We start from the raw sequence: 23572 nt of genomic DNA, 5'->3' as shown, positions 1-23572 counted from the left end.
CCGAAGGTATAAGATGTGACGTAGACCCTTGTCCTTCTTCGGAACCAAGAAGTAGTGGGAGTAACAACCACAATCTACTTCTGACGTTGGAACGCGCTCAATGGCCCCCTTGGCCAAAAGGGCCGTAACTTCATCCTGAAGAAGTGCCAAATGATCCCCCGACATGCGGTGGCATGGCTGGGGGAGTAGACTCGAAGGGGAGGGGGTATCCCCTTCGAAAAAATCTCCAGAACCCACCTGTCAGATGTAATGGTGCACCAGTGGGGGAGGTGATGACGAATCCTACCACCCACTGGCTTCTGGTGGCCGTGAAACACTGGACTAGGAAGGTGTTGAGTCACTGGCAGCGGGGGTGTTGGTATATTGATCGGCACACTGGCCCCGTGACCAGCCTCTGCTAGTCCCACGTCCGCGGCTGCCCGCAGGCTTGTTCTGAAATGATTGTGTTTGTACGCCCTTTCCGGAGCTTCGAAAGGAACGAAAGGTAGAAGCGGAAGGAGTATGTGTGGCTGAAAGGCTTAGGATTTGGCCGTGGCTCTAGAGTCCTTGAAACGCTCCAATGTGGAATCCGCCTTATCACCAAAAAGGCAAGTGCCATCAAAGTATTCCGGACATCCGCAGAAAAAATAGTCATATTCAACCAGCATGACGGCGTAGCGCCACCGTTGTGGAAATCGCCGTACCCAGCGGTATCAAAACCACAACATATAGTGAACTTAGACTCATCTCTCCTCTCCATAAGAGCGCATGAGAGAACTGTCCAGGCCCCCTCCGGACACTGAGGTAGCACCTGCTCAACCGCATCCCATACGGAATGGCAATAGCGGCCCAAGAGACAGGCAGTGTTCGCAAACGGCAGTCCAGAACTTGCGGAAGAATAAATCTTCTTCCCAAACTGCTCCAATTTCTTGGATTCCTTGTCTGGTGGAGCAGAAGGAAACACACTCTGCCATATCGAGGCCTGAACCACCAAACTCTCAGGTGTAGGGTTCTGGGTGAGGAAGGAAGGTTCGCCCGGGGCCGAGTGATGCCGTCGGACCACACCTGTGTCCACAGGAGCCCCTGGGTTGGGCCGGGACCAAGTGCCCAGAAGCACATCAGTAAGTGCATCATTAAACGGCAACAGCGGTTCTGTAGAAGAGGAAGCCGGCCGAAGCACTACAGTCAGTAGGTTGGTCCTGACAGCTACTGTAGGGACCCCGTGGTAAAGAGCCTCGACCGCCCTATGTAGCACTGTGGAAAAGGTACCACTCTCCTCCATAGTAGCTGAAGGGGGTGGTGAACCAGGTGCCGGAGTGTAATCCGGGCCATCGGCCTCCGCATCCTCATCCCAGTCGGGGACAGACTCACACTGTGCTGCGAGAGGGTATTCAAACCCCTCCGAGTCCTCCCCTTCCTCAAGTGGACGAGGACGTGGGTGAATAAAAGGGTAAAAGTCCCCCATCGGCGTCGGGAACGTCGGGAGACATCCCTCCGACACCGTGCCGACGTCGGAAAAGAAGTCAACGCCAGCGTCGGCCGATTGCGTTGTCGGTGGGAGCTGTACGGGTTCCACTGGCAAGAACGGCGAGCTACGGACGGAGCCATGGAGGCCTCTTGGCGTCGACGACGTCGGGGCCAGAGCCAGCGACGTCAAGGAAGCGGAACAGTGGGGCCCGCAGGGCCGAGTGCATGCCAACGGGGCTGCACGGGCTGAAGATACGTGTCATTGCAGACACGAACTCTTGCAATTCGGCCAGAGTTGCCGATGGACTTGGGAAAGGTGGGTAAACCAACGGTAACTGCTCATGCTCCGTCTGAGCCGCAGGGGCGGTGCCACCAGCCCCCTCAGCCATGTCACACGACCGGCGAGGGGAGGACGAAGAGTGGCGACGCTTCTTCGACTGTGTGCTTCGACCTTACCTGACTCAGAGTGCGAAGACTTCGAATGATGGCGCTTGCTCTGCTGACCGAGCCTTCGACTTCCACGGGACTGGGTCCTGGAATGATGTTGGGCCGACTCCTGGGGCCATGGCCTGGCAGTGGGCGCACGACTCGATGTCGTGGTCACACACCAGGCAGAAGAGACCCTCACGGTGCGGCTCCGTCAGCGACATCATGCGCGGGTAGGCCTCGCAAAGCTTGAAACCGGGCATCCCTACACACCAGGGGCACAGTGTATTCACAAATAATAACAGAAAATTACTTAGTCAACAAGTGACGGGGTACCGCTCTCTCCGGATCTGAGCTTCCTGGCGCGGAAAAAGAAATTACTGGCGTCAGCGCGCGTGGGCGTGTCTTAGTAGCTCCAGTGACGTAATCTCGGCGAATACGATGCCAACGACGCACGCGGAGCTGTATGACGACGCCTATCAACACGCAGGGGTATTGCTGACGAAAGCTTTCCGAAACCAGCCTGATGCCTGGAGATAATCTAAGGTAAGGAATCTATCACTAACGTGTCTCTTTCAGATAACATCTGCAATTTGACTGTTTACTCCTGGAAGGTGTTCTGCCAAGAGATGAATCTTGTGGTGTATAGCCCATTTCCAAATGGCTTGTGTTAGGTGTGAGAAGTTGGCCTGGTATATGGTGTTCACTATTCTAGTGAGCACCTTGCACCAGTCCAAACGACCCTTATGGTGATTGGTTGTACGTCAACCTATAGACAAGCTATCCTAGTGGTAGCATGGACAAAAGCAGTCTTAGGCTAAACTCAAGAGGGCATGTGAAGACAGCTGTTTTACCATATGCAATCCTTTCAATACCAAATGAAAGGACACCACACAAGTTATATATCATAAAATATATGTACTTATTACTAGAATAATCCTCTGTATTTATGAGGGCAGAAGCACAAGCGTTAAACAAAGAACTTCATATAACATACAAAAGTTGCACAAATATGGACAGACCCTGGTGGCCCCTAAAACCTTATACTAAAATAGTGGTATAAGAACCACGTCACGAACAATGGTAAGGCCTAAGGCCTTGAGAACCGCTGGGGCTACACTGGACTAACAGAAGTTAGGACGTGGGAGGCCCACAGAATGCGGGTGCAGTGTCTGAATGCACACGCGTGCACCAATAGAAGTCAATGGTGCGTAAAAGTTAGAAAGTTGCAGATTTGGAAGTCTTCCGACTGGACTAGAACTTAACCACTTTAAACTAGGACACTAAGGATGTAAATCTCTACAGGAGCACCGTAGTACTTGCGTTACCTCACCCACAGGAAGCGGGTGCATAGGTGTCAAAGTGTGTCAGGTTTCGTCGTGAAGTTCTATGGAGCCTTGGAGAAAAGATGCTGCAGGCGACCAGGCGGGAAGAGTCCGGTTGGATCCAAGGGTTGATCGAAGATATAGAGTACCTGAAAGCAGAGGGAACAGAGACTGGGTCACTAGCCAGTGACCAGAGTGAAACCAGGAAGGAACCAGGCGATGTCGGGCGCAATCAGATGGTTGTCGTGAAGCTGGTCTCCGCTGCCACGTGGACCAGGAGGTATCGACGATGACCAGGAGCTAGGCACGGACTGCCCCACGAAGGCTCTCGCTGTCGGTGGTGTCGGCTTCCGGATTGGAGTCAACAGGCCTTGGCAAATGCAACCCACGCAGGAATCAAAGATGGCTTCTGGGTCAGACCAGCAAGGTCTGATGGGCTCTCCTTTTCAGGGGAGCAAGGGCCAGTCTGGAGCAACCAGACCAGCGTTGTAAATTCGAAGGTTCGTCGTCGCAGAGGCCACAAGCCAACCGGCAAGTGACCGGACAGACGCGTCGAGCAGGAAAATGCAAAAGGGCCCCACGCAGCACTCGGTGAGTGTGGAGAGGTGATCTTCGGTGCAAAAGCTGCTCGGGGCTGGGGCTTCTCAATCCCCAATGCACAGCTTCGAGGGTGCCTCGGGGGCTGAACGGAAAGCAATTAGCTGGCTTTCCAAGATAGCCGGTCCCACATCTCACGTCTCCTCCACGGGTCTCAGCTTTGTTGTGGCTGTGGATCAGGCTGTTGGATGTCTGGGAATCCGGTTCTTGTCGATCTCGGTCACTCGAGCTCCGGCGGTAGCAGCAACAAAGCAAACCGAGTAGGATGTTGAAGGGTCCAGAGTTTCGTATCAAAGTTTCAGTCAGGATTATCTAAAGTCTATGGACACAGCTCCTACCTTTATTCCAAATCAAGGGGCTGGATTACCTGCTAGGTCTCTCCTATGGGTGGGACCTAGGAAGGGGGTGGTTACACCCCTTTCCCTTTGTCCAGTTTCACGCCAGAGGTGGGGCTGGAGTGCCCCAGCACCGGTTTGAACCGGGCTATGCATGGAACACCTTGTGTGCCCCAGGCAGTGTCTAGTTTCATTCAGCCCTCCCTGCCCCAATCCACTATCTCCTGTCTGGGGTGGTGCTAGCACCTCCCTTTGACAGGAAACCTTTTGTCCAGGTCTCCCCTGCCGGCGTTTCGGTCAGCAGCAGGAGGCCGGACTTGTGTCTGTGGCAGCAGCATCCATTTTGTGATGCTGAGGCTCTGGTTGATTTCACCGCGTTTAAGGAAAGTAACATGTCTTCTCCCTCTAGAAGGGTGGAATGCCACCCCCGTCGCCATAATTGGCGAGGGGGTAGTATTCCAAAGCGTATGACACCTTACACGACATGTTTTGATAAAGCCAAACCAAAGATAGCATCTAACCGCGAGAATTATAATGCACTTAAGAGTATATGGTATGGCAATACCCTGGAACAGCTATAAGGACATGGTTCCGAAAGCTGCAGACAGGCTCAGCTCATGCTAGAGCACCATCTCACATAAAACCAAGCACTCCGGATTGGTAAGGCCCGCCATAGGAGTGACTTATAGGTGTATATGTGTCCAGATATAGGTTTAGACATAGGTATACTATATCTAAGCAAGGGGTGATTACATGACCTTGCCCCAGCTGAGTGATCAGCCAGTTGTGTCAGTTTGGATGGCCAGCCAGGGGTGGCAAAAGATATGCTGCAGCCCCTGGTAGGCCTTGGCTGCACCTATGCCCTGGGTACCTATAGTACTCTGTACAGGGGCTCATAAGGTGACCCAATCCCAATTGGTGATGTACCTAAAGTACATGGTTGTGAATTTAGAGAGAGAACAGCAGGGCTGTGGGTCTGATTAGCAGGCCCACAGCCACATTAAGTCGAAAACCAGTGAAGCAAAAAGCAAAAAAGTGAGGTGACCATAGGAAAGCAGAGCCTACTCTCCCCTACACTAGGCATGCCAGGTGGAGAGCGTGCCCCCCCCCCCCTTGTTTTTGCACATAGTACATAGCTGTCATTTTGTCCATATGGACTAGGACAGCTTTGCCTACAAGGCGAGTTTGAAAGGCTTTGAGCACTAGAAACACTGCTAATAGTTCTAGGAGATTTATATGGAGATTTTCGTGCTTTAGACTCCACAATGCTTGGATTGTGTGATCCTGTAAGTGAGCCCCCAACCAGTGAGCGATGTCTCTGCTGTTAGCACTATCTGTGGAACAGTGTCAATGAAAGGCAGCCCTTGGATACATTTTGTGGGTTCCACAACTGCAGAGAGCGATGGGTGCAGCCATCTACCAACACTAGATCAGCTAATTGACCCTGCGACTGGTTCAACTTACTAAGCATTGTTGAAGGGAACGGATGTGATGTCTTGCATGGGGTCCAATTATGATGCAAGACGCCATCATTCCTAGCAGTTGCATGAAGACTGGTTGGTAATGAGTGGTTGGGCTGAAACTGAGTGAGAAGAGACTGAATACTTTGAATTCTGGCTGCATTGGGAGAGGCAAAGCTTTTTGAGTGTATGGTGGCTCCCAAATAACACTGTAAACCCTAGTTGGTGTAGTAAGTGAAGCTGAGTGTGTTAGAGACACTTCTGGCAAGTGTTGGCTTCGATGAGCCAGTCTTCTAGATAGGGGGAGAAGTGGATCTGCTGTCTTCTCAGATAAGCTGTGACTACTGCCAGGCATTTGGTAATACTCTGGGAGCAGTGGTGACTCCAAACTGTAGTACTTTGAATTGGTTATGTTGACCCGCTATCACAAATTTGCGATATTTGCGATGAGCGGGGTAAATTGGAATGTGGAAATATACATCTTTTAAGTCCATAGTAGACAAAATTGTCCTGTTGTAAAAGTGGGAGCACTTGCTGAAGTGTCATGTGGAAATGTTCTGACAGTATGTAGTGGTTCAGTTCTCTGAGGTCCAGAATAGGTTTTAACGAGCCGTCCTTTTTGGGAATTGGAAAATACAGGGAGTAAATGTCTGACCCTTGATATTGTAATGGTACCGGCTCTAGGGCTCCATTTAACAAGAGAAACTGGGCTTCCTGTTTGAGGTGGTGCAAATATTCTGGGGACAGTTTGTGAGAACAGGGTGTAATGTTTGGAACATTGGTGGTAAGCTCCAGGCAATAACCATGTTGGATAATTCCCAAAACCCATTTGTCTGTTAAAGATTGCCTAATGTGGAGGAATTGTAGAAGACGTCCCCTAACAGGTGTTAAATGATCAGGGGAAGGTTAGGTAAGTCACTGCATGTTAGAGCAAGGGGAGCTAAAGGATGTGCAACCCTTTGCTCTACCCTTCCTGTTGTTTCCCCTACATCCTCCTCTAAAGAAACCTCCTATGGAGGAAGGTTGACCGTTGCCTTTATAGGAGGAAACACTGGTGTCTTAAGATGTGGTCTTAGAGCCTCCCCCACGATAAAAGGAGAGACGTAAGGAGCCCTGCTTGAGAGAGACTGTGGAGCTCCCATAGACTTTGCTGCCTCAGTGTCTTTATTTTCTCAAAAGCCTGATCAACTCTAGACCCGAAAAAATGCTATTCATCGAATGAAGTGTTTAATATGAATTGCTGGATTTCAGGTTTTAAACCAGAAATCCTTAGCCAGGCTTGTCTCCTGAGTAACACATTAGTGTTAATCTCTAGAGCTGCAGTGTGGGCCGCATCGGCGCACATCTAATAGAGAAATTGGAGATAAACTTTCCTTCTTGTACTAGAACATATGCTTTAGCTTTGTGCTCCTCAGGGAGATATTGGTCCCAGTGCGCTCTATCATACCTGGCTAAGAGGGCCAGGGTGTTGGCGGTGCTCCAATGGGCAGCTATTAGTTTGCCAGAGGTGTCAATTAATTTTGACTCTTTGTCCGGAGGAGGGATCCACAGAGGTTTGTGAATTAGCACTCTTAAGGGCATTGGAGACAACTAGTGAGTCTAGAGGTAACTGTCCCTTAAGGAAGGTTGGGTCAGAAGGAGCAGGCTTATAAGTGTATCTAATCTAGGAGTCAGAACACAAGCACAAACAGGGTCTTTGAAGATGTCGCAGTGTCTCATCATGCCTTTGAGCATAAGTAGAGTGACTAGATCTGTGTGTACTACTCAAAGTTTCGAACAAGAAATCTTCTAGTGATTCTTTGTGTAGTTGTACCCGATGATACTGTGCAGCTCTAGCAAGGAACTCTAAATAACTACATTGTCATCATGCGGTGGAAGGGTTTGCAGGTTAGAGTTCTGGGTCATTATCTGAAGGTGGATCAATCAATAGTGTAGTCTTTCCAGGGATCTACAGGTAACTGAATATGTTCATCATCATCATCATGCTGCGAGGGTGGAGAATTGTAGTGTCATAAGTAAATGTTCCAATATTGGATAAAGTGGTGAAGGTGTAGGGGAACATGGTGGAAGAGGAGGAGGAGAAGGGTTAGTCCGACATTCTTTTTTTAAAGGAATCTTATATTAATAATAAAACAGTCATTTATTGAGTGCGAAAAGCTACCTCCAAAGAGGTGTCCCGACGCTAGAGCGACAAGTGAAACGCGGGAGACAGCAGTGAACAAGTCACATAGGATTAAGCTAGGTTAAAAAGCTATGTTTTAACTGCCGTCCTAAATTGTGTTTCAGAGGAAATCTGACGCAAGGAATTAGGGAGGGAGCTCCATAATTTGGATGCTCCGAACATAGCAGATCTACCACCCAGCCGGGTTTTCTTCACTCGTGGAATGCAAAGTAATTTCTGGAAATTGGATCTCAAAGCACGCGTCTGCGTGTAGACACCTAGGCTCTGCTTCAAATAGCTAGGGCACGTTCCATGAAGTGCCCGAAAAGCTAGGGTTAAGGACTTAATTTGATTCTCTTTACTACGGAAGCCAATGTAGTTCTCGCATATGCGGAGAGATGTGTTGCCGAAAAGGGACACGTTTGATCTATCTCGCAGCCGCATTTAGGACCATTTGAAGTTTAACAAGGTAAGCCGGTAAGCCTATACAGAGACCGTTCGCGTAGTCCAGGTGGGCAGTTACTGTGGCATGAACTATGATCCAGTGACAGCTCTCAGGCAGCATGTGTATACATTGTCGCAGGTTTCTCAGGCTGCTGAAGCAGGCGGCTGTTACCTGCTGAATTTGGGCAGAGAAGGATAAATCAGCCTCCCATTTTACTCCCAGATTTTTGGCGTAGCCAGTTGGCGCGGGTGGAGAGCCCATTTCCGATAGCCACCACAGGTCTGCTGCCGGGGGCTGGGTTTTGCCAAAGAACACCACTTCAGTTTTATCAGCATTCAATTTAAGTTTATTGTTGTTCATCCAGCATGCATTATCTTTTAAGCAGACTTTAAAGCTCAGTTTTTTTTTTTCAGTTTTCATAGCTTTATTTCGATATATTAGTCATATCATCAAAAGCATTACAACACAATCAGAATTATTAAAAATACAATACATTTTAACATTTAATCCTCACTTAAAAATAAGCAAATTAACACTTGCTAAAAACATAAAAATAACAATTAAGCATGGACAACACTGTTTGGAGCAGCTCATTAACAAAAAGAATCAAACAACAACTCGGAGGTAATTATGTTGCTAGTACAGTTCATAATTAGTAGAGACTCAATTGCCTGGCAGATCTAATTCGCCATGTCCAACCTAAGAATTTTGCCAAGCAACAGGCAAACAGGGGACGGGCATCAGATCTTAAGATGCGCAAGGCCTCCAGATGGGATCTAGTACCTAGATTCCTACATAGAGGTTTCAGCCAAATGCGCCGCGGGGCTGCATAGGCTGGGCACTCGAACAATAGGTGGGCAACTGACTCAGGCCTGTTGTCACAGAAGGGGCAGTATGGTACAGTTTGCAGCGGTGGCTTCCAGCTTGCTGTCAACTGGCCTAGAGGCAGTGTGCCCACTCTAAATTTAAAATATAATGCCCTATCCCATGATTTGTAAATCAGATCTAAGTAGGATTCTCTAACCGGGAGCTCTTTAACCATCAGAAATTCTCTGGTAGATCTACAAAGTTTAGGATCACTATTTCTCCCATTTACCACCCAAGTCCAATATAGATTCTTTAGGGTTTGTTTAGTGGGGGAGGTTCTATTAACCCAGGCATCTTCAAGGCCAAGGTCATAAAGAAGCCGCTTAACTTCCTTGAGCCAACGGACCTTGTGCCAGCCAGGTGTTGAGAGGACTTCCCTTAGGCCTTCCGCATAACTAGACAGTTCTGGTACCCTCCAAATTCGTGCCCACAAAAGAAGGGGACGCAGCCTTGCCTGCTCGTTTATTGGGCGTGTACCCGTATCCAATAAAAGTGGGAAGGAAGGAGTGCTATGTGGAAGCCTCAAGAGGTCTTTGTGGAAGTTATTTTCTAAGCGCCTCAAGTAATCAACTTTCTGCACACCCCACAGTTCAGACCCATACAGAACTGCGCTCACCGCCCGTGCCCTGTATATATCTAGTACAGCACCTACTGGTTTAAGGGACGAGGCGCGTTGTTCCTTCAATAAAGCCCCTGTTATCCTTTTGTAAGTCAAAAAGATCTTTTGGTGGTGGGACTTCCAATTCATAGAATCACAGAGGCGGATACCTAGGTAATCAAACTCTTTTACCCTTTCGAGCGGGACTAAGTCCAAGGTGGGGGGAATAACAGTTTTCTTTGGAGGGTTTAGAACCAAGAATTTAGTTTTGCCTACATTAATAGCAAGACCCCTAGAATCACAGAATGTCTTAAAGCTGGAGAGTAAAGATTGGAGGCCTATTGGGGTTTTTGAGATCAGGAGGGTATCGTCCGCAAATAGGAGGGTAGGGATTTTTCTGCCAGCCAGGGAAGGTGCATCAGCTGGATGTTTGAGTAAGTGCTCCACCACTCCATTAACATATAATGAAAACAGAGTGGGGGCTAGCACACAACCCTGGCGGACACCCCTATTTACGGGGATACGTGATGTTTTTTGGCCCTGCTCTCCCCACCTGATCTGTGCAAAGTTACTCTCGTGAAACTTGGTAAGCATGCTAAGTAGGTAAGAAGGGATACCCAGGCCCTCTAAGACATTCCACAACTGGGCACGTGGGACCAGGTCAAAGGCAGTCCGTAAATCTATAAATGCGAGATACAGACTGCCCTTGCCCAGTACGACCACTTTCCAGTATAGCATTAATAAGCGGAATGTCTGTTCAATAGTTCCCCACTCCAGATCTAAAGCCAGCCTGGAAGTCTGACAATACTTGATTATCTTCAGCCCACTGTAGGATCCTGCCTAGGACTACCTTGCCAGCTACCTTCTGGGTGGAATCTAGCAAACTAATTGGGCGGTAGTTAGCGGGGTCGTCCCGACATCCCTTTTTAAAGATCGGGACGACCTCCGCACCCTTCCAGGAGTCGGGGAGACATCCACCCCTCAGCGCCGCGTTCAAAAGTAGGGCAATAAGCTTGCTCCACACCTCCGAATTGGCCCTTATTAAGTCACCTGGAATGTCATCCGGTCCTGCCGCCTTATTGGGCACCAGGCACTTAATCGCCCCTTCAACTTCACTGGTTACAAAAAGATTGTCCTCATCCAAATAGTCGACAGGAACTCGTGAGAGATCTGTTGATACATCTAGGGATCCCTCGGGAATAGCGTTAAAGTTGGAAAAATGGGCAAACCACGCCTCCCCCATGATGTTACAGGTCAAGAGAGAGTCGGCGGGTTTATCCCTAGCTCTCAACAATTCCCAAAAGGCCCTCGAGTCTTTCTTGGAGCTAGCCATCATTAAATCTTCCCAGTATTTAGTTTCATAGGCCCCCCTAGCCATGGACAAAGCTTTTTTATAACTCTTCCTAGCAAGGCTAATGGGGCACGGTACCTTGGATTTTACTGCTAGTATAAGTTCTCGTTTAGCAGCGGAACAGGAAGGAGAATACCATTTAGCTCTATTCTTTGATGTAATCCTGCTCGTGGCCCCCACTCTACCCTGAGGGACAATAAAGAGCTCGCTAAGTGCTAAGGTAGTTTCTGTAAACACGTTGCAAACAATAGAATTGCTAGGTTCCATTGTGTCTATGCGCATCTTCACAGTTGACATTATGGATTTTGCTTGGGCCATCCTCCCCTCATCTGCGGCAACTTTATTCCATTTTAACCGCCTGCCACAGTTCGAGGGGACTAATTCATGGGACGATTTCCATGTCTGTGGTGAAGGAATTGGGAACGTATCTTCCCATGGGGGAGTAAGAGTCAGGGCTAGTGGGTTATGGTCACTATCGGATGTCGCTAGAACCTCCATGTCTTGAAGGTAAGGCCAAAGCTTGTGGTTCAGCAAAATATAATCAATTCGTGAAGTGTGGCCCACCCTATTGTAAGTGTGTGCTCCCCCGGTATCTGACTTTGATCTGCCATTAGTTGCTCTAAGACCATATTCCATACAGAGGCCATTAATGTCTATGGCACTTTGGGTCCACTTTTTGATCGGGTTTAGAGAGAGCAAAGGAATACCTCTCCCAACATCATCCTCCCAAGTGTCTAACATATCGTCGCTGGCCAGTGGCTCAAAACAGCAATTGAGGTCTCCAGCCAGTAAGACCAAGCAATCTGTGTTACAGGACCTGAGCTCCTCCTCAATTCTGTAGAGGATAGCGAGGAGATACTACCCCTTGCCCCCCTTAGGTAGAGGTTAAACACTTCTAACTTTATCCCTCCTTGACATTGAATTGATAGTCTCATCAGATCAGGAGATTTTGTTGGCATTTGCCTTATGCATAGCCCCAATGTAATACTAACCCAAACCAGAAGACCGCCCGAGGGGCGACCTTTGCTACCAGAGTCTTTAGATGCAGGTAAAAAGTAGGTTGTAAAACCTACCCTGTGACGAGGTTCCAAGCACCATGTTTCTTGCAGAAGACAAATCCCGAAGGGATCCACAAGGGTATTCCAATCGGGAGTGTCGATGTTACGTGCAAGACCTGCAACGTTCCAGCTTAGGAGCCTCAGTATTGGGTTTCCTTCAACACTCAGCCCCAATGGGGGAGCACATACAGGGGGGCCAGAGACAGCGCTAGAATTTCTTGACCCAAGTGTCGCTACTATAGGGTCAGCCACAACCCCTAATGGAATTAAAATGTCCTCCTTCTTAGAGAAGTTGGATACCCAGGTGTCTTGAGGGCCAACATCAGTGGTCTTTGTACTAGTAAGCGATGTCACCGGGTGCAATTTCAATGTGGTCAGTGGGAGGGTAACAACCTCTTGACCTGAATCGTAAATTATTTTAGAGATGGAATTTTTAGAGGTGCTGTTTCTAACAGGTTTAATCGCCAGAGGTAAAAGGTCAGATACCACGCGAGGCAAGGGGGCCTTAGCATAGGATGGAGAGCCAACAGGCATAGGAAGTCAATCAACCTCTTCGAGGCACCCAAACCTATTAGATGTTGGGACCCCAAGCCACCTTCTATTTGGGGCTTGCCATTTATTATTTACCCCTCCATGAGCCTGGTAGCGTACAGAAGACCATTCCCTCCCATGATTTTGGTTTAGAAGTGGGGGGTAAAAGAATGTTAAAGGCCTAGGTACAATGGCTGAATCTTCCCCAAAAGTAGTGCATGAGCATACGTGCTGGGCCGTGTGTGGGTCCTCAAAGGACACAACTATACAGTCACCTGGGCTAGATTTCCGCGAAGGACCCACCCAAGGAACTCTACGCACCATCAAAATTCTGCTTCTCACATCATTTGGGATCGGTCTAGTCGCATTAAGCCAGTGAATAACCTTGTTCTTCAAGGACCCGTGGTTTTCTTGACAGTTATTCTCAATTGCTGGCACACCTGTCAGTACCACCACATATGGGTTTGCGTCTGGGGGGAGATCTATGTAACCCCCACAAAAGTTGCTCCTATTGTGAGTGGCCTGGGATGTTGAACAATCTGCCTTAGTTGCAAAAGACTTTGAGGCAACTCCTGCTTTGCGATATGTGGTAGATTGTACAATAGGGTGCTTAGGTGACTTTAGTATAGGGTTGGGAGGTTTGGTGTCATAGCCCTTTGTACGTGGTTTAGGTACTGGCCTGGGTGGGGATGGTACAAGGGGGGTAGTAATGGGTATCGATGGAGCTGGGATGTCCTCTAGAATACCAATGGTTTCCTGACCTTGCAGACTAAGAGTTGCTAGTTCTAGAATACTCTTTTCCACCTCTAACAGGTGGTTCTCAATGCGTGAGAGTCTTAGGTCAAGAGGAGATAACAGCTTTTTTAGGGTTTCCCAAACTATTTTTATAAAACCCACATCCTTTCCTTCCTGTTCCTCTAATTGTGTCCCAGTACCCTCTACCGTAACATTTTCCGCGGGGATTCCCAGGGATGAGCTATCCTCATCTGCTTCAGTGGACATCTGTGCAGGAAGAGCAGGCCCAACCTCAATGCTAATCACAGGGGGGTCGCTAACATTACCTAGATGGGCCATAGCAACTTTGGCCTTCTTACGCGAATAGGCAGACATTATATCGCGTTTCCTTTTGTATGTTGTGCCCTTAGCGTTGGTGCAAGAGGAATTATCATATAGCTCTGAAAACTGTGGTGTATTAGTGTACAATTGATCTTGGTCTAAACCAGGGGTGGTCACGGGTGGGAACTGACTTATGGACTGAGGGTTGGGGCACAGAGTTGGTAATAAAACAGGGGGTGTAACTAAGGAATGATGGACATCAGCATGCGTTATTATACACCGTGGGTTAGCTAGTCGCTCCGGGGTCATTGCAGCCGCAATGTGGCCCAACGATGATTTTTTGGACTCGGCAATAACCTGGGACAATCTCCTAGCTGCGTCCAGATCAAGGGAAACACGTTTTTGCATTTTAGTGATTTCCTCATCTATGGCAGTATTTGTCCTCGTGATAAAGTCGTCCAGTGTCCCATTTTGCTTCAAACGCCCCTTTGCAGCCCTACTACGGCTTACCCTTGTACACATCTCCTAGAACACTGTACCAAACAAAACAATTTTAACAATAGACGAGTTCAATTGAATATTACCAGAGAGACGGGGAAAGGCGAAAGGGGTGTGGCCCCCAACCTCCTCAGACCTCAAACGGCCTCAAACGGCCTCAAACGGCCTCAAACGGCCTCAAACGGCCTCAAACGGCCCGCTCTTTGCCCGGTCTTCGCCCCGCGCGCTCCCGCGCGCTCCCGCGCAGCGGTCGCGTAGTGGTTTATAACGGTGGTGACGCTCTGGGGGCGGGGCTGCAGGGAGAGCGGGCCAGGTGTGAGCTATTGGCCGGGCAGGGACTCCTGGTAGTTGGAGTCCCTGCAGTCGCTCGCAGCCCTGCAGCGCTTCCCAAACTCGCCTCAACAGCAGCAACAGTCAATAGTTTGAGCCCTGGTATGGCCAAAGACCTTCCCCACGAAGCGGGACCCGCGCAGCGGGTTCCGCGAGGAGTGGGGTCGAATCCAACGACGAGGTATCCAAGAAGCAATCCACGCTGTAGGGAGGGCAATAAGACGAGCAGTGAGTCCCACAAACACAGGGAGCAGATGGAATTTTGAAGGAGGCCGTGTTCTGGGGGCGGGGCTGCAGGGAGAGCGGGCCAGGTGTGAGCTATTGGCCGGGCAGGGACTCCTGGTAGTTGGAGTCCCTGCAGTCGCTCGCAGCCCTGCAGCGCTTCCCAAACTCGCCTCAACAGCAGCAACAGTCAATAGTTTGAGCCCTGGTATGGCCAAAGACCTTCCCCACGAAGCGGGACCCGCGCAGCGGGTTCCGCGAGGAGTGGGGTCGAATCCAACGACGAGGTCACCGGTCAGGAATCCAAGAAGCAATCCACGCTGTAGGGAGGGCAATAAGACGAGCAGTGAGTCCCACAAACACAGGGAGCAGATGGAATTTTGAAGGAGGCCGTGCTCTGGGGGCGGGGCTGCAGGGAGAGCGGGCCAGGTGTGAGCTATTGGCCTGGCAGGGACTCCTGGTAGTTGGAGTCCCTCCAGTCGCTCGCAGCCCTGCAGCGCTTCCCAAACTCGCCTCAACAGCAGCAACAGTCAATAGTTTGAGCCCTGGTATGGCCAAAGACCTTCCCCACGAAGCGGGACCCGCGCAGCGGGTTCCGCGAGGAGTGGGGTCGAATCCAACGACGAGGTCACCGGTCAGGAATCCAAGAAGCAATCCACGCTGTAGGGAGGGCAATAAGACGAGCAGTGAGTCCCACAAACACAGGGAGCAGATGGAATTTTGAAGGAGGCCGTGCTCTGGGGGCGGGGCTGCAGGGAGAGCGGGCCAGGTGTGAGCTATTGGCCGGGCAGGGACTCCTGGTAGTTGGAGTCCCTGCAGTCGCTCGCAGCCCTGCAGCGCTTCCCAAACTCGCCTCAACAGCAGCAACAGTCAATAGTTTGAGCCCTGGTATGGCCAAAGACCTTCCCCACGAAGCGGGACCCGCGCAGCGGGTTCCGCGAGGAGTGGGGTCGAATCCAACGACGAGGTCACCGGTCAGGAATCCAAGAAGCAATCCACGCTGTAGGGAGGGCAATAAGACGAGCAGTGAGTCCCACAAACACAGGGAGCAGATGGAATTTTGAAGGAGGCCGTGCTCTGGGGGCGGGGCTGCAGGGAGAGCGGGCCAGGTGTGAGCTATTGGCCGGGCAGGGACTCCTGGTAGTTGGAGTCCCTGCAGTCGCTCGCAGCCCTGCAGCGCTTCCCAAACTCGCCTCAACAGCAGCAACAGTCAATAGTTTGAGCCCTGGTATGGCCAAAGACCTTCCCCACGAAGCGAGACCCGCGCAGCGGGTTCCGCGAGGAGTGGGGTCGAATCCAACGACGAGGTCACCGGTCAGGAATCCAAGAAGCAATCCACGCTGTAGGGAGGGCAATAAGACGAGCAGTGAGTCCCACAAACACAGGGAGCAGATGGAATTTTGAAGGAGGCCGTGTTCTGGGGGCGGGGCTGCAGGGAGAGTGGGCCAGGTGTGAGCTATTGGCCGGGCAGGGACTCCTGGTAGTTGGAGTCCCTGCAGTCGCTCGCAGCCCTGCAGCGCTTCCCAAACTCGCCTCAACAGCAGCAACAGTCAATAGTTTGAGCCCTGGTATGGCCAAAGACCTTCCCCACGAAGCGGGACCCGGGCAGCGGGTTCCGCGAGGAGTGGGGTCGAATCCAACGACGAGGTCACCGGTCAGGAATCCAAGAAGCAATCCACGCTGTAGGGAGGGCAATAAGACGAGCAGTGAGTCTTTAAAGCATTTAAAAGAGTCTTCGGACTGATCCTGAAAAGGGGAAACCAGCTGGGTGTTGTTGGCGTAGGAAATAGCCTTCACGCCCCAGTTGGCTATCAAAGTAAATAGAGGAGCCAGATATATGTTGAACAGCAGTGGGCTTAGGGCCGACCCCTGTGGCACCCCACACCATAAAAGCTTGCGGGTGGACTGATACGGTCGTAGGGCCACCCTTTGAGTGTGCAATATTATATTGTATGTCCTCTGACTCAGGTTTGCATTTGAGAGGCAGTTTGGTAAGATGTCCTGTTTCAGGGTTAATGTAAAGTTCCTTTTGTTTAGGATCAGATTTGAGGGGTGGTTAAGTCAAGAATTAGATCCTGCGGCTTCAAAGGAGCATTTTTCGGTTTCGGTGCCGAGATGGAATGACTGTTCGGCAGGGAAGGTTTGGGCTCTGAAGGCGTTTTGCGTTTCAGCTCCGAATCGGTCTTCTAATTTGTGCTCTAAGGTTTCCTCTCGGTGCTGGACTCTGGCTAACTCGATCCTGAGTTGGTAGGCTTGACAGTGGGTTTCGGTGCCGAGGCAGGGTGTCAAACATCGTCTCAATGCCGGCCTTGGCCTGGAGGCAGAGGTGGGCCCAAAGCCTTTTGCCTAGTTTGAGTTGGATTATGGGGCAAGGGGTGTTCGGTACTTAACAGACATTGGTCCTGCGGTATGTCCTCTTTTATCTCAGAGTCAGGTTCAGGAATCGATATGCGCTGCTCTTCCTGTTCTTCGGATCCTTGTGAATCAAATTCATCTTGCTTGGATCTTTCGCCGAAGATGTTCAGCGTATATTTGATGTTTTGGCATTGCATTTCACAATGTCAAGCCAGACGCAGAGAATTTTCTTGGATCGAAATAAACTGCAGGAGTCACAGTCTTGTTCGTTCTGCTCTGGAGATGAGCACAAGTTGCACGCTTTGTGCGAGTCAGTGTGCTGATATTTTCCGTGGCACCGAGGGCAGAATTTGAATGGAGTCCGTTCCATCAATTGCGAGGTGGACCGACGCAGTAAAGCACGACGGCCTCCCACGAGTCTTCCGATGACATTTTAATTTTCCTCGACCGATACGAGGAGAAGTGGGATACGCATACAAAACAATTCCGATGCGGGTATAGTGGATTGAGTATCATGGGGAACCCAAAGAACGGTTTTGAACCGGAGTGCAACAATTCACGTCCGAACCGGATGGCAGAGAAAAACAATCAAACAACAGAGTCGATGCTCATGCGCACTATCACTGAAAGGTGGAGTCACCTTACCTCTTGACTGCAAAGACTTCTTTGAAGAAAAATAACTCGCCAACATCCTGACTCAACACTAGATGGCAGGAGTAAGCAAAGCATATGATCTACAGCTCACATACCTCGAACACTACCTTCCCTGAGAAGCTAAAAATAAAATCGATGCATTCCAAAACAAAAAGAAAACCATATCAGAAAACATTGATCTTAAACTTCAAATTAGCAATTCTGAAACATAGTTTCTCTCAATCTGTTCTTAGAAACTATTATACTGGAGTACCTTTAAGAGAGCCGATCATACAACACCCAGGAAATCGATTCAAGGGAAAGAACTTTATCTCATTACAAAGTACAGAAAAGCACAGATTTTTGCCCCAAATTATGGGGGTAAAATCTAATGCCTACCTCTTGTCCTGTGGCCACATCAATGGCTGTGAAAACTGTTCCAGAAGCGCTGTGAAATGAAAAACATGACAAACGTTAATAAGTATTTGATCCATTTTTTATTTTTGAAATCGGACCTGAAAGTAAAAAAATTAACTTCTGAGGTGCAAGTGGCATTAAATCTAGTTGAAAAGACAACTTTAAAAAACAAAAACACATGGAGGCATGTTTTTTGATTTCATAACCCTAAAGTTATTTGAAACGTATGGAATGTAGCGCAACGGTGGTTGTGAATCAAATTAAGTCTAGGCTGACAGTAGTGCACAACTTAAAGTCAACAAGAAGTTACTCACCTCAGAAACTCCAATAATGGTGTCACCGAGTTTGCTTTGCTCAAGGCACGTGGGAAGACTGGTCTGTAGAGCACTACAAATGTTTCTCCGTATGCTGCACGTGGCTCGGGTAAACATATACAGCCATGCATACCCACTGAATCCTCAATTTTAGTTTGAAACCATGGGTGGGAAGCACTGATTAACAAAACTAGAGTATACCATAATCTGACACGCATATTCTTCAAGAAAGATTGCCAAATAAAAGATAATATTGAAGGAGGGATCCGGTAAAGATCAAAACTACATTGCACGGCAAATCTGAAAAATTAGTCATGAAGCCCAGTTCACGTCTGCATATGTAACCTATTTGTTACTTGACTAACATCACTGAATGGTTCAGACACCATAATTCACAAAAACAAATATGAACAAGCCGTAATTCATGGGTATTAGGAATTAGAATTTTAACATTTCAAACCACTTCGCCTAGCGAGTTATTATACAATCTGAACATAATTAATGCAATATTCGTCAAATAAGTATCCTCTACCATAAAATATAAGGATACTGCAATGTCAGATGAGAAATGAGGGCTATGATCTAGTTTGTTTATAAGGTTACGTAACGTTTTGTTGATTGTAAGTTATGCAAAAACTACTTTATTCCATCTGATACATACATTATCACCCCTTCCTCCAAACCTTCTAAAACATAGGTTCTGCTCCTTTTCACGGAAGAAATATGGTTGTGGGCATGTAGCATAAACGAAGATTCTGTACTATTAAAATAAACACACCAAAAGGCAGCATTTATCTGTTGCAAACTCACTTTCAGCAGGTTACAACAACCCACTTTCTGAACAGGCTGCAGCTCGGAATGGAAAAACTTGGAGTTCTGCATTTTGACAGCATATTGCTTGTCTTGATACATTCTCCATCTGCTATCAAAAGGGTAATACACTGAGAATTTGTGGTCAAATAATGAATCCCAACAAATGGTTTGTAAATGTCACTGGACAGCTGCTGGATCACACCACACATGTAGCCCATTGCTTTTTTTGCATTAAGTTTCTCTTTGTGTAGTAAGTGTGAAAATGTTTTCCCTCAAACAAGTGAAACTGTTGGGCAACAGAACGGTGATAAATACTGAAAGCTGCTTAGAAGATGGCCAGGTGTTAGTGTAAGGCTGCGTTACAGGTATTCTTCTGTAGAAGTGAGATTTTAAACAGTCTGCAAGTTTTGCCTAACAATCGGCCCTAAATGCAATTCGAATATTCATACTGTATATATCATGCATCTAGTGGCTCGCCACCCTCTGAGTAAGTTAAGGGCAGCAACTCAACACAGATATTGCAACAATAGCTTACCAGCCTCCAAGTGTTACGGGAATGGTAAAAAACACTACTAGTGTGAAAAACATAGGGTTATTGAGAAACCACCTGTGGCACTCTACATCTTTACATGACCATCGATTCACCAAACCTTCAGCGGAAGTGACATCACAGGAAGTGACATAATATGACCTCTGACCGTGATTCTTTCCAGGGATGCATGTCACATGGCGTAACATTACAATAATTGAGGATTTTCGTTGATAGTAACACAAAGTTCCCCATGTGCTGCTGCATTATTTTGTATCAAAGAGCGTTCTGTGGATTTTGCATAGGGGCTACCATGCAACCCACCCATGGGTATTGATGCAAATCTACCTACCTACAAACCTCGTTAGACAGGAATGTGTGTCAAAATCTTGTGCGTCCTCGCATTCAGAGGAGAAACCTTTTCATTTTTTTCTGTTTTCCAACTTTGCATGTATGCTGTATTAGGCAGCACACATGCAAATCACATGCAAATTGGGAAAAGCCATAAAGCATAGTTTTTGTACTGGAAGGGACTATTTCCAGGATTAATCCTATGCTTCAGCACATGCATACACCTTGCACAAGTATACGTGGGTTGGCGCATGACTGCCAAAAGTGCGCCAGCATACAGGGAGCGAAAGAATGCAACAAATGTTGATTAGATATAGAGCATTTCTTCTCTCCCTCTGACACAAGACAGTGCAGCAAATTTGGTCCAGCTTTGACTTGTGTCAAAGAAAAGTAAATCTTGACTTCCATCTCTCTGACTACGTGTCACTTGACTCTCATCCACTTACACTCGCACACATGCTTACACATGCAGAAATGTTTTTCACACGTGTGCTCTCACTTAAACACACTCACCTGAAATCACACATACAACATACATTTAAAACCATTTTCCTTACCACAACTGCCACCATATGTCTCAAGTGTGCTGCATTTTTATTAAAGTAAGAGATTATAAATTATTATTAACTATTAGTATAAAGAAAAATAGGGAGACAATTTGGAATATGGCGCAACTGCATGTTTTTGCCACTGAGTTTGCCACCCCTGAGGCAAGGGCTACCAAAAGGCAGTGACTGGGGTTACAAGGGGAAAGTCAGTGAGGGTTCGCAGCATGACGTCCATGCAACTTTTTTTTTTTTTTTAATTTTGCCAAAGTAAATGTAAGTACAGAAACATCACAACGAATAGAGCCACCCCAGCCCCCAAGTGAAAAGAGAACTACGTGTAATTGGAAGGAAAGGCACAACAGCAAAAGAAAAGAGAAAAAAAAAAGAAGACAAGAAAAAGGAAATAATTGTCTATCCACAGTCTAGAGTCCAGTGTTTGAGATGGCATACAGTTAAAGAAATAACAGGAGTCCGCTACTGGGAGGAGCAAAGATTCAACGGAAAGAAATCGTCATTAGGAGGCAGAAAAGTAAACAAAAATTATCCTGACTGTTCCAGCCAAGAAGTAAGTTTTTCCCACACCTCAAGGCCCTTTTTCCGGCCCTTGCGTCCCTTTTTGGCATAAACAGCTGCTTCTAAGTGATAGGTAGCGACGAGCCTAGCAAGCCACTAAGAAAATGAAGGGGGCTCTGGATCGAGCCAGGCAGTGGCCACACAGATCCTCCAGACTGCCATCGCGGTAAAAATTATTCCCTCTCTTTTCACACGCGAAGTTTCTGACTGTGCTTAACATAATAATTGTGGGATTTAATGTTATGTGCAGAGTGGTGACTTCCCTTAAGAATTTCTGTATACGGTTTAGTGTTGAAGAGAGCTTTAAGCAAGTAGCAAATATATGAATAGAATTGGCACCAAATTCCGAGCAGCGAGGGCAAAGACTGCCTTGGCCAGCCCCCCCACTTTGCAAAGGTTTTAAAGTGTGAGCCTGTAATTTGGCTGACAGTAAAATATTTTGCGACAAGGCGAGTGAGTTAAAGAAAACACTGTTGGGGGAAGCAAATTTACTGTGCCATTTGCCTGCTATGGTTTGTAGATCATCCGGGGTCTGTCTATTTATGATGTTGTATAGCAAACCAATTTGAGGGGCCAAGGGGTTTCGCAGTGTGTTAAGAAGATCTACTTCCGTAAATCCTATGCCCCCCCCTCCCAGACCTTCTGGTGAGGAAATCATGAATGGAGAAATATTTAAAGGAGTCTTCGTTCTTTAGGCTAAATTTGGCTGATAGATCAGTGAAGGGTATGACTCCCTCGCTGGTAATGAGGTCTCCCAATTTCAGAATGCCGGCCTTGTGCCAGTCCGAAAAAAAGGCCCTTCCAAAGATGGCAGGAGGGTTGTCATTATTGAAAGTGGGAGAATAATGGTTAAATCTACCCTGCCCAAAAATTCTGCGGATACTACGAGAAACTTTAAAAGAATTCATTAACGTCTTAAATCTCACCCTTTATAATATCCGAAAGAAGTCTCTCGGAGTAAACAGCCCCAGCGCTGTTCACCCAATAGAAGTTGGAAAAGCGAGGCAAGCCCAAATATATGGGGAAAGGTGACTCTTACCAATTAGGAGCTGTACTGTAGGACCGAGGCCCAGTAATATAGCGTAATGTTAGGAAAGGACCAGCCTCCTCGTTCTTTTGGTAGACATAACTGCCTTAGTGCCCTCCTGGGTTGAGAGTATGCCTGTGTGAATATTTGTTGGAATTTCAGTAGGTTTGCTATAATAAATTCCACGGGTATTGTACGAAAAAATTAAAGAAGTTTGGGAAAGTAAGTCATCTTTATGACATTACATCTGCCAACAAGGGTTAGGTGTAGGTTGTTAATTTGTTTCAATGCCTTCCTGGTGTGTACGGCAAGTGGAGCTAAGTTGACTGTAACAATCTCGTCCAGGTTGGAGGAGATGGAGACTCGTAGATATTTTTCCTTAGGGACCACCCTGTAGTCAGCCCAAGAAATTTGGCTGTTTATTATTATTTGTGTTTTGTTTTTGTTCAGGGCATAGCCAGAAAGCCTTCCAAATTGTAGCGCCTCAGTTTCTAAAGCCACTATGGAATTTGAGGGATCAGGCGAAGTAATGGCCAGATCGTCAGCATAGGCCATGATTTTAATATTACTGCCATGGAAGCTGACTGCGGGGATATTATGATTTCTTTCAATTTGTTTGATGAAGGGGTCCAGATAAAGAGCAAACAGCAAAGGGGAGCAAGGGCATCCCTGCCTGGTACCCCGGGAGATGTTGAATTGCCCAGTTAGTTGTCCATTAATGGAAACACAGGCGGTCCGTTTCATATAAAGAGCTTGTACCACCTGTATGAGTTTTGGCCCAAAGCAAATCCTGCTCATGACTGCCCACAGAAATTGCCAGGAGACCCGGTCAAAGGCTTTTTCAGCGTCCAAGAGTGTTAATGACATCGGGTCTCCGGCCGCCTGTGCGGCGTCGAATAGGGTAATGGCTCGCCTGACATGCTCTGTTGTGCCTTTTTTCGGGATGAACCCGTGTTGCCATTCTGATACTAGAGACTCGACCACGGAGGAAATTTTAATTGCTAGTACCTTGGAAAAGATCTTTGATTCACAGTTAATAAGTGTGATAGGTCTGTAGGAGCTCATCTCTAATAGAGATTTGTCTTTTTTTGGGAATATTGCTATTCTGGCCTTGGACCAGGAGGCTGGAGGCAAAGCCCCATTAAAGATAGAAGTTACTACCTCTGTAAAAATTGTTTTCATTTGGGGGGCAAAAATCTTATAAAACTCTACTGGGATACCATCCAAGCCGGCGGTTTTCCCATCGGGGAGGCTGGAGAGGGATTCCAGAATCTCCTCCCAAGTTGGGGTTAATTCTAGTAGATTG

General features: G+C 47.9%; 1 protein-coding gene across 2 annotated transcripts in view; it reads right to left on the bottom strand.

The window, feature by feature from the left end:
- Nucleotides 1-23572, bottom strand: part of PAK2 (p21 (RAC1) activated kinase 2) — a 728762-nt gene that overhangs the window by 233772 nt on the left and 471418 nt on the right. For both annotated transcript variants that reach the window (XM_078665775.1, XM_078665774.1), the window contains exon 9: nt 18094-18142. In XM_078665775.1, the coding sequence (XP_078521901.1) occupies nt 18094-18142 (49 nt within the window). The remainder of the gene's footprint in view (nt 1-18093; nt 18143-23572) is intronic.

The sequence above is a fragment of the Lissotriton helveticus genome, chromosome 11, assembly GCF_964261635.1.
Source record: "Lissotriton helveticus chromosome 11, aLisHel1.1, whole genome shotgun sequence".
Lineage (NCBI taxonomy): Eukaryota > Metazoa > Chordata > Amphibia > Caudata > Salamandridae > Lissotriton > Lissotriton helveticus.
The sequence above is the reverse complement of the archived record's forward strand: the minus strand, read 5'-3'. Positions and strand labels throughout refer to the sequence as shown.